At 39.0% G+C, this 16,909-nt stretch overlaps 1 protein-coding gene across 18 annotated transcripts in view; it reads right to left on the bottom strand.

Moving 5' to 3' along the window:
- Positions 1 to 16,909, bottom strand: part of FGGY (FGGY carbohydrate kinase domain containing) — a 284,438-nt gene that overhangs the window by 40,781 nt on the left and 226,748 nt on the right. For 17 of the 18 annotated variants that reach the window (XR_016469373.1, XM_090146739.1, XM_090146742.1 and 14 more), the window contains one exon: positions 2,519 to 2,626. Coding sequence is in view for 17 of the 18 variants with exons in the window: in XM_090146739.1 (XP_090002865.1) it covers positions 2,519 to 2,626 (108 nt within the window). In the remaining variant the exon portion in view is untranslated. Of the gene's footprint in view, positions 1 to 19; positions 2,120 to 2,518; positions 2,627 to 16,909 lie in introns of those variants that run through there. The other variant, XM_090146753.1, reaches the window with a different exon arrangement.

Raw genomic sequence — 16,909 nt, 5'->3', positions numbered from 1 at the left:
GAAAAAGAGGAAAGCAAGATTTTTTTGAATGATTATATCTTTAAAATTCAGTCCTGGAAAGGGGCAATGCAGTTTCATAACTTTAAAAAGACAAGAGAGCTTCTAAGTTACTCATGAGGTGTAAAGTCCCAACCCAAGTGAAGCTAATGGCAAAACTCCCACTGACGTTACAGGATTCAAGATTTTGCTTTAAAACAGTAACAAAAAGCTAAAACAGTAACAAAAAACTAAACAAGGCAATATGCTGAGCACACAGTGCCTCAATCAGAAGAGTAACACCAATAGGATAGAAGTTTTTCCTGCCCAGCAATACTTGAGAATACATCCTCTAATCTTTCTCACTAAATTGCATGCATGCTTTCATTGGAACTCTACCAGTAGCATCTTCTTGGCCCAAATCCCTACGTCTTTCTATATATCATATCATTACAATAAAATACAAGGTGTGTTGTCATCTGGATAAGCGCTCCATGTGTTCACTGTAGGAAACAAAATGTTTCCTCTGACAAGCAATTATTGCTTAAAAAAAAAAAATCTCAATACAGGTTCTGTTCGTGCTGTATTTATAAATCATCCAGCCCTTCCGCATCACAGTGATTATCATTACTCACAGAATGAAGTATCAGGTAGAATCAGTGTTTTGTGGCCTCTTGAAGTGACAGTAACAAGTAAGCAGGCAAAACTAGAGCTATTCAAGAGCACAGACTGTATTTGGCAGTATATATTGGCAGTAAAACACATTATGTATTATATTTTTCACAGTCTGAGTCTAGACTGTAATCAGTGTAGAGAAACCTTTATCATGAAACATATACATCAGAACACAGGAATAAAAATAACACACGCCTGTTCTTTCTGAGATTTACATCAAAGACAAAACTCAAACATGAATTAGAACAAAGCTCTGACCTAATTGCAATATTAAATTATTACTGTAGAACATAGGAACAACTCATAAATCCAGAAATACAGCTATAGATAAATATCATACGTACATGTGTTATGAAAAAGCTTTAAACAGAAGTGTTACTGTTAGAATGAAGTTAGATATTGAGATGTCCTGAATACAATGACTTCAGCTTTAAAACCATAGTGATAGTGAATGCAACCTATCTTCCACACCACTTTACACACAAACCATTTCTTCCTGTAAGTGCAATCTCAACAAAACGACACTAAATATTCTAAGAATGTTCTAATAAGATAGCTTTTGTAATATACCTTTATTTACTATCAGTTGACTTTTGCTAAGTGTCCCTAAACAAGCACATAGGATTTGCAGCATTTTCTTAAATGACTGAGGAACACTTTGTTCTCTGGTACTAGAATGGAATCCAGCAGTGACTGAAAAGGATTTTTAAAATCATCTTTCAGATGAACCCCCATGTGGCAGCCAACTAAAAACATTTGATTTGCTGTATCCTCTCCTGGGATCAGTTAAATGTCTCCACCCACCTTGCGTTAAGCACACAGAGACTTCTCTCAAAAGTGTTTTTATGAAGTATGCATGAGATTTACCATTTTTCCTTTGAAGTGGTGCTGTCATGAGTGATAATTAAATGCTACTTCTGGCTGTAGCTGTTACCTGTCAAATGGGACACTTTGGTTCCAGCCTTGTCTTGACCTGGAAAATGTAACACACATCCCACCTGCTGCAAGAGTGATTTAAGCACGAGGCTCAGTGCAGGCCTGGGATGGGAACCAGAGGTGCAGTTGGGGAAGAGTGCTGACTGTCCCACTGAAGGTGTGACACTGTACAGACAGGAACCAAAGATTCACGTGGCCAAGGACTGCAGACACGAGGGAACATCAAGTCACAGCTCACCACTTAGGGTGTATCTGGGCTTCCTGATCCAGGATTATTTCTGTTCCTTGTACCATGATTGTTTCATATGGAATGCATAAACGCGATGATGCCCAACTCTGCAACTTCCAGGACACGTGCATTGATCACGAGGATTTTTAAAACATGGGTGGTGCTAAGTCTGAGTAAGACAGCAATTATGGCTGCAATTTGTGGAAAGCCAAACCCACCTGTATGCTTGGAGCTTACAGCTTGTCCTTGCAAGACCAGGCTCTCAGTAGGAATTTGGCACCTTGCCACTAAAGGCAGATCATACTGATTGAGCAAAGAGACACATGGAGAAACACATGGAGAAACATGGAAGCACGCACTGAGGTCTTCTTGACCTCATGTGTACATTTCCTCATCTCAAAGCCTACCTCATCCTCTTGCTACTACAAAGTATGAAAGCTTACTTACCTGTAGAACTATAAAAATAATCACTGCAATTATCAAAAAAGGACTATATGCCCTTAGTGCTCCACCCCACATATAATCCCCTATCAGAATGGAAATGAACAAGCTGTAAGGGCATAACAACCAACTAATTGTTTACTGCTTTCTCCTTTAATCTTACAAGGATGCTTCAGGCACAGCTCTGGCTCAATTGGCAGTGAAGCTATCCCAGATGATTGCAGTCAGCTCCCATCTCGAGCTCTACGCTTCCATACTTACCAGCTTTCCTGTAGCACTTTGACCTCCTTCATTCAGCCACAATCCAGGAACCATGGCAGAGAAATAAGGTCCCCAAACACCAGGAACAAAAATGGGCGTTTCACTGATCTGGAAAAGTAAGAAATAGCCTCAGTGACCTGTTGAAGTAGGTGCTTAACAGCTAATGTTTGGCAGCTGTCAGAATCTAATACTGATTTGTGCTCCTCCACTGAAGTTACCATCATCAGCAAAAATGTGTAGGTGGAGATTTATTCTAAGGAGAATGTGGAGAAATATGTTCCCCATTTGCATCATTTTCAGATGACATGATACAGCTGCAGCTACTGACTGCCTAACTCCTATTTCTCCCACTCACACCCATTTAGACAGCAGCTGGGCCTGGCCACAGGCCTGGCCACACCAAAGAATGAACTTTCAGGAATAAGAACTATATTTCACATGGAGAAGAAAAGTGCTTTGCTCCTCCAGAAAAACACTCTAGTTAAAATGAGCATTTGGATAAAACATTCTGTGCTTGATTGTCAGCAGAAAACATAGCTAACCTGACCAGGGAGCAGTGCTTACAGAGCACTCATCCTGTGTGTTTTCATAGCTGAGAATCAAAGGGAAACCCAGCTGACCATTCCCAGTCAGATTTCTTGTGTGGAAACTGCAAACCTGGCCTGGATGGTGGGGAGTTGCTTGTCCCAAGCCAACAGGAAACACTTGCCTGGGTCAGCTTCAGGTCCCGTGTCTTATTTAAGCTTAACATTACAGAAAACTTTCCTTCCCTCTGTGAACCCTTACATCAAGTTCGTGAAACTCTCTTTCATGAACTGATAGATCATCCATATCTACAGTGATGTCCTGTCCCTACACAGCACTTCAGTGGCTAGATCACTCAGGATGTGGGACAAACTGTTTCATTTCCTTTCTCTGCTTCAAAAGATGCCAATTACCAGTTTGTAAGGGTGGAGAGCACTTTTCTTCCTCTTACTAAAGCTGTCAGTAGACTAGATAGACTTTCTATACTTCCTTTTGAGTGCAGAAAGAAAGGCTAAGGAGGTATGACAAGCTAGCAAGCAAGGCACAGAACGTAGTACATGCTACAAATCAGCAGTAAATTGCCATAGCAGCTAGCTGAGCATTCTGCACTGTTTGAACATGACTTACTCCTGCAGCAGGTACTGGAGAAGACAGCTCATCCATTCCCATAGGTAGATGACCTGTCCTCTCATTTGGAGAATGATTCACGTCACCTCTTCCAGAACCAACAGGTTGAGACGTTCAAGGTACATGCAGCCATAAATTCAATGGGAAAATAGGATGGCAGTACAGTTCTACGCCATCAGATGGTGCATGAATGCACTGCCCACTAAGCTGTTAATGAAGTAAATCTGCAGCTGCTGTTCTCTAGAAGGTAGGAAATGCCCCAAGAGGAGGAAACAAGAATTCCCTAACAATGTTGAGTCTGCACGTTTGCAACACAGAAACAAACATTAAGAAAGGTCTCAGTCAATGGGACAATGCTTTTTTGTATTTAGAGCTTGTTCTTTATTAGAAAAACTCTGCACCCATTGAAGGATGCTTGTGGATTGCTGTTGATTTCAATAACACCAGGATTTCATATCCAAATAGCTTCAAGGAACAGTAAACAAAAATTCAGCTCTGTTTCTGTTCAACTCAATGCAAATTCTCTGTATATTTAAACAGGCCAAACTTTAAAGACAGTTTTTGCTGGCAACTGGGGAATATGCTGGATGATGCAGTTTACTGGCATTTGTGCATCGCACATGTTTAGTAAATATACCAGCAGCAGGGAGGGTTCTGCACAAACAATAGTCTGCTTTAGCCATCGTCTGACATTACAGCTGATTCTCGTCATGAAGTTAAGTAGAAAAACAAAGCAACAAAGACTGGTTGCTCCAAATACATCATGACAGTTTCAAGCTATCCTGATTTCTCTTTGGAACGCATCTAAATAAGAAGAGAATTATGCTCAATCCCCCCTATCAGCCATAGGACACTGACTTACTTTCACTAAAGAGGTATGCCTGCACATGTGTCTGTGTGTCTGCGTAACGTTTTGGCTGACTAAACCCATTAAAGAGCAAGAATAGCTGCACTGAATTTAAAAAGGCATTTATGACTCCAAGTGGACAAAGCTACGTCAAAAACATTGCAAAGACATTTGGTTTTGTTTTGTTTTCTCTTAAAACTACAAATTAATGCAGCCTTGGGTTTTCAACACCTCTATGGGGCAAGCCTTCTCTTACAATTTCACTAACAAAAAGAAGTGCAACAAAAAGTACTGGCTAAATGTTTCTAAAACTTAGAAACCTAAAATAAACTGATGTTTAAACCAATTCCACATTGCCAACTTTACTGAGAACACAGCACAAGATCAATGTTGCCAAATGCTATCTGCTCCAAACTGATGATGGGAGCACACTGAGAACCCCAGCATCCTGTCTCATTTACGTGGCAGAGGGTTGGAACGCAATGATCCTCAGGGTCCCTTCTAACCCAAGCCATTCTGCCATTCTATGATTCTCTTCATTCAGGCATTGGCACACCTTAGGTGTAGGAAGGGACCTTCAGGGCAGAAGGGGTTCTGCTTGTTTGAAGCCTCCTCTAAACACTCCTTTAAACTCCTCTAAAACTGCTGCATAGTGGGAAGAGACCAAATACTCTAAGGATATTTGAGGCACAAAGATGTGTTATGAATGCACGGGAAGTTATAAACATAGAGAAGGACAATAGTTTAAATACATTATATAGGTATATAGATATATCTGTATCTTTCTTCTGTTCTTACTCCACCATTTATCAAATTGTCCTGCATGTCTGATAAAACTAAAGGGTTTAGATTGATTAAAGGACCAAAGTGTCCCTGGAGCCCATACTGGCGTTGCATTTTGGACACCCACAGGAATTTGCCAGGACAGTCTATTTCCATGTTGGCTTTTCACAAACTGCACTGAGACTTACCTATCATTTTATTACTGAAGTAGTTTATATATATTCCAGCAAATTTTCAACACCCATACAGAGCAAACAAGGGAGCTCCACACTGATGGATGGATATAACAAGTGGGATACCAGGTTATCATTATTTTTCAGCTGTAGTATCTCTCCAAAGTAAAGAACACTGGCTAGCATGCTGGGATTTATTAACACTGTATGTGGCATTGCTCAATTTGGTTGTTTTTTTGTTTGTTTTTTGTTTTATTTTATTTCCTACCTTCACTTAAACAGTTCAATCCACATTTTGCAGGTAGGTTAGTTCTAGGCCAGTTGTGCATGGTTATTGATAAAAAACGTAATAATAAACTACCAAAATCAGGCACATGCTCTTTGAGAAGAAATGGTGAACGTTGTTCTGCAGATATATGTATAAAAGAGACAGCAAACGGCTTCCATTTCCCCTCCTTGATATAACTCGGACGCTTGAGTTTTTCAAGCCATGCAGCAGCTGGTGTTTGTATTTTCATTGTAAATTCTAAATTCTGCCTGTGCATACATACCACTCAATCCCACTAAAACACATGAGTAGACATAAGCATAAGGTTGGAGGAAAAGTGTGCCGCAGAACCCAGAAGATAAGCACAGTGTGCCAGACTCAGTTATTTTTGTGCCACTAATACCATGTCACAGAATCACGGGGGCTGGAAGGGACCTTTTTGGAGTTTTCTATTGCCTTCAGACATACTTATGATGATACAGATGGATCAATGCGGTGTCATTTTATTCCTTTAATGAGCTTAAGAGAATCCTTAATCTTTTTAGTAGAAAACAACATCTGTTTTAGATCTCTGGGCAATTGATTTTTATTTTTAAAGCAAATAAGAGATGACATCCTTCTTTGAAAGTTAAAATACATGTTCAAAAGAAGCTTCATATTTTCTTCCTTCTATTTAACTTAAATCCACCCTGCAACACGCTCCTATTGTGAGGCATGTTACTGTTTATTATTTTTTACATATAGAGAAACTGAAACACAGAGAGGGTCAAGTTACTTGCCCCCTGCTGGGTGTCAGAATGCTCTCTGCACAACAATTACTGCAGCAGGCATTTGAAGACTGGAGATGAGAAGCATTTGATCCTATTCCCACAGACTATTGCCCCATCTATGATGGTGTTTACTTACAGAATCATACTCCATAACTGTAGCTCACAGTTCATCTGGCATTGGATGGGGAAGAATTCTTTTGTGCAGGAAAATGTCACCTTTCCACATCTCCCCAGTACAGGATCATAAAGCTCGGAAAAGACCATTAAGATCATCAAGTCCAACTGCCAACCCATCACCACCATGCCCACTAACCACGTGCATTCCTATATCTTAGCCCCTTGTTCTGGTAGAGGAAAGCATTAAAAAGTTTCAAAGTTTCCATTCATTTTAATGTAAAAAAGAGAAGTTCAACATCTGAAAGGGCAAATAAGGAGGAAGAGGTTCTGTCTGGGAAGACTTAACCTCAGTGTGTGCTCTATAAAAGATCGTACTAATATGTAAGATATGTAAACATATAGAGCAATCAGAAACAAATGATGAATTCAGTTTAATAGTATTCAGCTGCAGTGCAACTGCCAGAAGGCACTTTTTGTTATGAAAAGATCATTTGGATGAGTTACAGACCAGATTTCTACATTGGTGTGTGCTAGGAAAATCAGTGTCAACCTATCTGAGATCTAAGAACCTATCACCACCACATCTGGCAGCTCACAGGAATGAAATATATCTTTAAAAGAGATAATGCTATATGGAACTAAGCTAAAGTACGAAGGAACCTGTTCAGATGGCATTAGTACAAGAGTAGAAGCATATTTGGTTTATTCCTCCCCCACCTGCTGCTCCTTCTAAAAAAAAAAAAAAAAAAGCAGAAAAATTGCTATTGAAAAAGGTTAAAAAACTCACTGCTTACTACCTAAAGGCTAACTTACAGCTAATGTAAGGTAATGAAAATGACAACATTTAATCCACACTAAGTTTAACTTTCCCAGATGTCATTTGGGACAGATAACGGAACAGAACACAGACCTTCACAAGAGAATCACCAAGGCATGCGGCTATTCCATGAAATTAGCAAGACAGAAAGCAAGATTTGACTTAGCTTTGTTTTGCTGGACTAGCCATAATGATTGGGCACATGCTTCTGTTTCCTCATCAGTTCTGCGTAAATGTTACAGTAATTAGAACAAGATAAAATAAAACAGGCCCTGCTGGAGAGAGCAGTTTTATGGAAGCATGAATTCCAACACAATTTTCTTCCTTAGATGACACCTACTGTTGCTGTTATATGCTTACAAAAAATTCCTAATAACAACACTGTTGGAGAACCTGGCTACTACTTGAAAAGTAAATCTTTATATTAACAGGGTATGCTGCTATGTATACACAAGTCTTTCATTTTCTTTTCTTTTTTTCCTAAATTTGGGCCTGTGATTTCAGCCATAAGATTCTCTATTAGCTTGCAGTACAGCATGCAGAGACGAAAATCAAACTTTTTCTTGACCTATAAAAGCCAAATTAAAGCTTTCATTCTACTGTCACTAATTATTTAAAGTAAGGGCTTATTAATGAGAAGCTAATTCAGAAAAGTTGTTTCAAAAATCAATTCACTTATCAGTTTCTATAGCCAGAAATTCAGAACAACAGCTGCCTTCGTTATGCTAAGGCAGGTATGAAAAAGAAATCTAAGACATTAAAGGAGAATAGGGTAAGAAACAAGGCACAGCACTGTATCAGCCACCAACTAATGAATGCTCTTTGCAGGTCTGGACTTTGATCATCGACAGGTCAAATGCTTTCATTAAATTCCTTGCTGACTTAACTTCCAAACTTCGTCTTACTGTAGATTAAGAATACTGATCTTCATTCAATGCAGGGGTTTTACATTGATGCATTAAATCCTGTATTAAGAAAACTGCATCATTTTGCTTCTGCTGACAGATGGGTCTTAAATAGCTATTTGGCCACAACTTTCTGACAAAGAATGAGATTAATTAAAAAAAAAAAAAGAGAATTCAAAGGGAAACCCAAGAATGTTTCATTTCTAGGTTTCAGGTTCAAATTCAGGTCATATTGATAGCTACTGGATGTATGATGTATATTATGGAGTTGGGGTGCACAGCTGTTTTTTTTTTCAGAGTACTGATGCCTACTTTATGATTGCCATCTTGGCCCTACTCCTCAAGCACTAAACAGGTTTAAATCTTAGCTTCCCCATAACTCTGAGGGCAATTCTCCTAGTCAAGGTTATAACGAATTCAGTGAACTTATTAAATGTAAATATTACTAGCATAGAATTACTAATTATATAGTAAGCACACACATCACTATTCAAGCTTTAGCCCGATATTTCAGCAAATAAGGTCTTGGAACACACAAAAAAAGTACTTCAGAACACAAAGAAAGTTAAAATTAATATTCCAACTCCTAAAGGTCACATACCACCAGTTATTTATTTGGTTATATTTCAAACTTGTAACCTCTGACCATCACAGGTTTGCAATGTAGCTGCATAGCTTGTGGAGGCAAGTGACATAGCTCTCCTCCCTGTGACAGGTTGGCATTACATGGCCATCCACAGGGATAGAGTTGCTCTCCAGCAATATTAAGACTAGGCCACAACAATTTTTGCAGAGCTAACTTTAGCCCACTGAAAGCATGATAGTTATTGAGTAAAGACCACATAGAGACAGAACGTGGACTTTGGGATTCTGCCTCAACACATCCAACCACAGATGATTTGGGGAATTTATTTACAGGCAATTTAAGAATTCTAATTTCTGTGATGTAATCACTTTCATAAATGCCTTGCTGAGCACGGACACCATTTGTTGCAAAGGCTACATCATGGGTTTACCAAAGAAACCTGGAAGGTTACTAAACCTTAGCAACTGAGAATGAATTAAAGCAAAACCAAACTGACCAGTTACATCTGAGGAGGTTAAACAAGAAACAGACAAACAAAACCCCCCCAGTCAAAGGCATCAAGTGATATTTTTTTGGTAAAAGACACTACAGGAGAAGATTTCTGGCCGTGGAACCAGACAAGGTTGAAAGAGACAGACAAGAAAGGCAGATATGATTCAGAGTGTGACCTGCAGTAGGAATGCTGAAAGGCAGCCCAGCTTGCAGCAGCTCAGCAAGAGCAACAGATCCACACAGGCCATGCATGACAACATAGAAACACACAAACACCTTTCTTATTTTGCTGCTTATTCTTCACTTGGTGGCATTACAAACTTGCGTGGAAAAACCAAACCAATCACAGCAACATCCTTAAGTAAAAATGATCAGAAACAGATGGTTTTCTGAATTTTCCATAGAACACTGACTGGTCTACAACCTACACACTAAACAAGGTATGTGATTAATGCCCAGTGAAAAAAACACACGCCTAGGACAACCACCTCATCTCTGAAAATATTTCAGGTGACTTATACGATGGGATTATACACTGCCCAATCTGGCTTTATATCTTCCAAGAATTAATTAGAGGAAAATTTCACTGAAATTATTAACATTTTCACTGTGAGATTTTTATTCAAGGCTAAATGAGGAAACGTATTTGCATTTTTTCTTACGATTTTTAATAAAAGAATATTTTGAATCACAATAATATTATTTACTCAACTTTATATTTACAGGTACAAAGATAAAGTTGTCTGGAGCAGTGCTCCTGGCCTTGGAAGCCAAAGCCTTAACTTGTTAAAACCTGCATGCTAACCACCAACTTCCTCAGAATTATGAGGATGTATACTGCTTGAACCTGGGCTAGCACTACTTTTTAGACACGTATAGGTAATTTGATTTCAAAATGCCAGAGACACACATTTCCCATTGATTTCTGGAACACAGAACATGAAGCCTTCTCTTTAGGTATCCAAGAATGGACTCAGGCACTCACCCTTACGAGTGTATGGTGGCCCTAGCTTTTAAGTGTCTAGAATTAGGAAAGCCAGCATATGTCCAGAAAGGTAAGAGACATCTCCTTGAATGGGAGACAGCGTATAGTTAGATAGCAAAGGAAAAGGGAATTTGTTTGCTTCTGCATGCCCATGTTCCTTATTTAAAAAAAAAAAAAAAGTAGGAAATAAGAATACTTAAAGACAGCTCACGCAGTCAGAGCTTTGTTTGTTAAGAGTATCAGTTAGCTGCAGATACACACTTCAAAATCTGAGGGCTGGCACGACTTTACCAGACATGCCCCTCACTCAAGACGGATGACGACCTACTCACATGTTTACTGTTGAAAATGTAGCCACCAGCTGAAATGATTAGGCAGGGTTTGGGGGCTTCCTCTCCTCACACAAAGGAACCTGGTTCTCAAAAGAGTTAAACACATCACCTAAAACATTACTTACAATTGATAACAATTTTTTTCCAAACTTATCAAGAAACAAACAAAAACCCTGAAACTTTTATTCAGCTGTATTTTCTTTTATCTTCTGCAATTCAAAAGGCTCTTGCCAAGAGCTGAGACTCTAAGAGCTCACAGACTGCACTCCCATAAGCAGCTTTCCTGGAGCTCTGCCACCAGCAGCCAGTTTGAAATTGTGTTTCTCAGAAAACCTTCTGACAGAGGATGCTGTGGGGCTAAAAGAACTCGCTGTGCTCCTTAACAGAATAAGAGGCACCTCTACATGGCAACCCATTTTGAGATACCAACCAGTTCCAACCTCTTCAGCTGAGCTAACTGTGGGTATTTCATATTTTTCTCAATATACCACACCAGTTTTCAGCCAACAGTGAGTATGGTATCAATACATCTTGGGTACTGCCACATGAATAAATTATTACAGGCGAAAATAGGAGGCCAGTTGCCTGGTAAAAACCACCTCTACTCATCATCTTTCTGTGGCATATCATGTGACAAATCCCAGGGACCTTGCACATTCCACAGGAAACCAGGGCCAGGAATGCTACTGCAAAGTCGCTGACAGCGTGCAAATACACCCCATAGATTACACAGTTAATTTCTGCACATGCCTATACTCTTAATTACTTGATTACCAACTTGGCTTTGTCTATGCTGATTTTAAAATTGCTTCCCTTTCTTTTTTAGATACCAGTCTTACGAAACAAACATGCAATGATATCAGCCTTCAGAGAATTGTTCAGTGTTAACCAGGAAAGGTGAACTACTGAGACCTGTTTTAATCAGAGTAATATTTTTCATATTGTACAAGACTACCATTTTTCTTGAGGGGAAAATACAATGCAAGAATGGCACCTACCTACTAAATCAAATATGGGGGGGTGTTTTATTTTCACTCTGTATTGCCTACCTGATCAGAGCTAGGCAATCCAACTGTAAAAAAGTTAAATTTGGCTTGCTGCATTTAGGGCTGCATTAAGCCTTCCCTGCTATTTTCTTTCTCACAAAGAGGGAACAAAAACAGAGTGGGTGCTCCAGTTCAGAAGTGATATGGAAATCCACACAATGTGCAGTACTTAAGCACTGAACTTTTACAAGGCCAACAGCTATGTCCTTGCAGCTCCTCCCCATTCAAACAAGTATTTTCCTAGCTCTGCATAAGGAGAGTGTCCTTCACATACTTTATGATAATAACAGAGACAGCCTACAACTACATTTTTCTCCCTGTGCCATTATAAAGGCATTATGAGCAGGAAAAGAGATATCACAAACTAATTGTGATCCACAACCCACTATTTAATGAGGAGGGTGCACCATGGAAAAACACACAAGGCACTGTTATGAAGTGCAGGGCATCTCTCTGCCACCTCATCTTTTACCTTACCAGGAGTGCTCTGACCACAAAAGGTGAGAGGACTACATCTGAACAATGCACTCCTCAAGCCTCATGTCAACTTACTCTGTAATTTGCCAGTTTGAGAAAATTGAAGCTGTAACAAGACATGAGTGTTTGGTACTTGGCTACTTCAAAGCACAAGCTGGAAGATGGGCGTGGCTTAATGGTATCTGTATCACACTACTTAGGGACACTCTTGAGATGAGCAATTAGAGAGAGACGAAAGAAAAGTCATTGTCCATGAATAAATACAAACTTCTCAGCCTTCTATGAGATCTGCAGAGAGCTGGCAGCCATCTCCTGATGGCTCAGAGATGACTCTACTGACCCATTGTGAGCAGCAGACTCATCTGCATTCGTGTGAGTAATGCACCCATGTGACTACTAAACTCCAAGTAACATACATAATTTTGAACTGGGGTCACTGACCTCACATCTGATGGAAGATGATGCCAGTTTGGAGTTTGGTTGCACTACCATCTTGGAAGTTGGATCCCAAATGCTGTTCATGTAGAACTGAAACCCATGAACAGAAAATAAGGGCACTAAGATCTATCCTTGGAATTAAGCAACAGGCAAAAGACTGAAAATGTAGGAAAGGATTCCTGAAACCAATAGACTAGTGAGTATGTGATTCATCTGATGATCTTCTAAGAAGGTATCACAAGTAAGTAAAGTAAAAAGTATTGGAGGGCTAAGATGGAGTTGTTTTCTTTATAGAAAAATGAGGTTTTATACAAAACTTTTCTGAGGAACGTTGGTTGCTTATGCTGGTTGAGACACTGGTGCCAAGACCTGAGAATTGCCCCTAGAAAGGGGCTGGGACCAGCTGATCAAATGGCTTCTGTGTCAGTACCAGGAGAAGCCAGGAAAGTAGAGAGAGTACTTCCAGGTAAACAGGTCATTCAGAGTCACAGATGAGATAAGCCTCAAGAAGTAGAGAATGGGAGCAGTGGGAAACCTGAGCACAGTACCCAAATCTAAAACTGCCTCTGGGTTGAATCGCCTGAAACACACAGAAACAACACTGTTGTCCTCAAAAGAAAATCTGCACCGCTGTAAAATTTTATTTCTTACGTGTGAGGTTAACCTCCCATGTTTATGTCAGGAAACAAACTTGGAGCTAAGCCTGGGACAACTTGAGAGAGTTTCAACTCTGGAAAAATTCAAATAAGAATGAATTCATGAGTAACCATTCCAGGCATACTCAATTTTCACCATTTCCATTCACCTAAATCAGAGATGCTTCAAGAAGAACTTCAAATGTCTTCTCAGGGACCCTATCCAAATGCTCAGCTTTGAAACAAATCCTATATACTAGATAGATTTTGACTGTAACAGGCTTGAATATTCACACTTAAATTCTGCCATTTTTCAGCATCCATTAACATTAGGCACATCTTGTGCCACTGCATGGGAAAGCAAACATAGGTGCACAGTAGTGTATTATTTTTTGTCTTTTCACTCTCAAAGGCCATGGTTTCTTACATAAATTGGAAAAAAAGAGTTTTAATCTATTACACTGTTTTCAGTGTCCAAAAGAGGAAAAAAAAAAAAGCTCACATTCTTCATGGATTGATAAGTTTTTTGCAAAGCACTGAATAACAGTACCATATTGATTTATTTTAGTTTTATTTTTGTGAAATGTCTGGATATAGATATACAGATTAACCTTTTTTTTTGCACATATTTATTGTGTCGCCTTTCTTGAAATGGGAACTACAAGTGTTTTGATAAATGGACTGAAAGGTTGTCTGGTTACACAATAGCTTCTACTTGTATCCTCTGCTGAAATGCTATTCAACACTCTTCTAAAGTTATGCTGCTGGGGATATAGGGCTTCAAATGAGCTGGAACAATTTATACCACTCATTTATTTTTACTTCCATGATAGATTCTCACTGTCACTAAATGCCAATTGATGTGAAGATTATAAATCTCTCTGCACAGACAACTCACTGCAGGACATTTAAAATAATCACTTTAGAAGACTAAATTTGCTGCTATGCTAAATTAAATTCCTGAAAGTTTATCACAACAGAAACTATCTCCTTTCAATGATGTAACAACAAAAATAAAAAAGTCAAACCAAAAGATCCATATAGCTCAGTCACCTGTTAGCAGTGGCTAACAGCAAATGGCTTAGGGAAGACCATAGGCACAGGGCAATCATACAGTAATCCTTCCCCAGAGTATCCTTCCAATCCCTGGTATTTTTGTTCCCACTTCCAACCAGCATGAGATGCCAAATCTTTAGAAGACACTGAGATTGCAAACAAAGCACATCTTGCATGAACACTAGAAATCTCTCAGTAAAAAATGCTTTTTGTTTTTTGCTTGTGCATTAGAAAATGCATTTATTATAATGCTGACTTAGAGATCAATATAAGTCTTTAAAAAGAACATGGGAGGTTTTTTTTGTTTTTGTTTTTTTTTTAATATCTTAGCTATCCCTGCAGCTTGCAGTCCCTCAGCTTCAGTTTTTGTTCCTAAACAAATATGCTATAGATATGATTTACCTCATTTTATGACACCAGCCTCAACCTGAAAGGTTAGGAAATGTGCACACAGAACAGCTATGATACAAATACTGTGACTGCTCACCTCACATGCCAGACAGAATAACAATTCTGTCTTCAAATAACACTTAAAAATCCCTGAGGTTGTCTCAATGTACTCTGAAATGGGCCCATTCCTTGTCACTGTAACTAAAGGATCACAGCACAATGTCAGGCCAGCACAGGAACACATTGTCCATAAGGGAGTTTCTGAGTGCTATGTTTCCACAAGGAGCTGATGGCAGAATTGTTGAATTGCAGAAAGATATGGGCTATCCTGCTTTACATACTTTCCCATTGACTGTACCATAAGACCCTTGTTTTTTCTTGAAAGTATTTTCACTGTCATCTCTAATATGCATGGTAAGTATGAAATCTGGACAGCCCAACTTGGCCAACCCATTCTATCAGATGGTGACAACCCTGAAGCACTTGAAGCTCAGTAGCTGATGTAACAGAAATTTAAGGGAAGGATGGGAGACAAATCCCAGATGGCACTTAAACAGGTAGCTCAAGTTCTCTTGCATGAATGTAACATTTCTTATTATTTACAGGGTTGAATTATTCTTCAAAACCTGCAGTTCTCACTGCAACTGCAAAAATATCAAAGAAAAAAAAACTTTTCAAATGAGGTCTGGCTTATTTATCTACTTTGGATGCCCTTCCTATGCACCTTAAGATTTTATTTACTGCATAATGCAGTACATTTTAGAGAGATTTTTCTCCTTTTCACCATTTGGTAGGCATACCTCCTCAATTAGTGCAGGCCACTACCAACAACAGTATCAAACTTACATGTAAAACTAATCTTCTTTTACAATACCTCTGAGTTAATGGAAGTCGATTTACATTATATGGGATATGCCATCACACACTATTTTAAACATGCTTTTATTTGAATAGCTAAGTGGGTAAATCCTGAGAACCTTACTTGGTGTTTATTCAGCCCTTACTTACTGAGACAAACTCCCAAGGTCAGAATAAACACTGGGAGAGAACCTCAGGCCTTCACCCACAGTTATAAACAATGAACTCAGCATAAACTGTGATTCCCAGCTGACACTGGGAAAAAATCAGCAGCTAATGTTTCTCCTAATTTGCATCCAGAATGATTGTATGAAAAGAGATTTACTTTCTTGCTAACGAACCTTGCCCCATCTAAGTCACTGAAGCAGGGTAAACTGCAGACAGATGCAATCTGGCAGAATCACATGGTACACCAGCAGTATTAACTGGCATTTGGGATTTTGATCCCAAATCCCATAATACTTGCTACAAATACTGCTACATCCAAACTTCTTAAACCGACACAAAACAATGAAGTTGTTTTTCATGCAATTACTGTATTCCCTTGAAAATTGTGTTTAATAATTTCAAGGCCCAGAGACATCCCAGCAGATGAATAAGGACATCCCTTTCATTTGAATCTTAATCATTGCTTCACAGTTCAGCTAAGTTCTTCTGAGAAAAAGATTAGCATCAGAGAAGGACATCGCTTGTCCTTTTGGTTCACCATGAGATCTAGACACACCAAGAAAGCAGGATGATAAATTTGTGGCACCAAACAAAAACACAGCAAACAAGCCAACTGGAAAGACCATTAATTATACAGAAATATGCTTATGATCTGAAGGAGTCCCCTATCTGTCTGTCCTAGAAATGCCAGTAAGACACTCAGGCTTGATCAAGACTACGAGCTTCAGGCTAATATTTTCTTCTTGGGCTCAAGGGAGAAGTCACAGTTGGTCAGTTTGCAGCATTAATAAGATGTTATACATGTCATATCTGGCATCATCATTTTGAAGAATATAGAAAACAGGACAATCTTCTGTTACAAAGGAGGGCCACAGTTGGTGATAGACTGTTGTGAACATAAACAAGAATAATACAATAAAACAAAATCAAGTTGTTTTATCCTTTCCCTACAGTACTGTGATATCTATACATAAATGAAGAAACAATTTTATTTTTTAAAGTTTCCTTGCTGTAGAATCTAGTCTCCCTCCTTAAAGAGAGGAACAAAAACCCCAAACCCTATTAAAATATATAAGAGCTACAGTTAAGAATTAAA

The sequence above is a fragment of the Phasianus colchicus genome, chromosome 9 (genome assembly GCF_987193195.1).
Source record: "Phasianus colchicus chromosome 9, bPhaCol1.hap1.1, whole genome shotgun sequence".
Classification (NCBI taxonomy): domain Eukaryota; kingdom Metazoa; phylum Chordata; class Aves; order Galliformes; family Phasianidae; genus Phasianus; species Phasianus colchicus.
The sequence above is the reverse complement of the archived record's forward strand: the minus strand, read 5'-3'. Positions and strand labels throughout refer to the sequence as shown.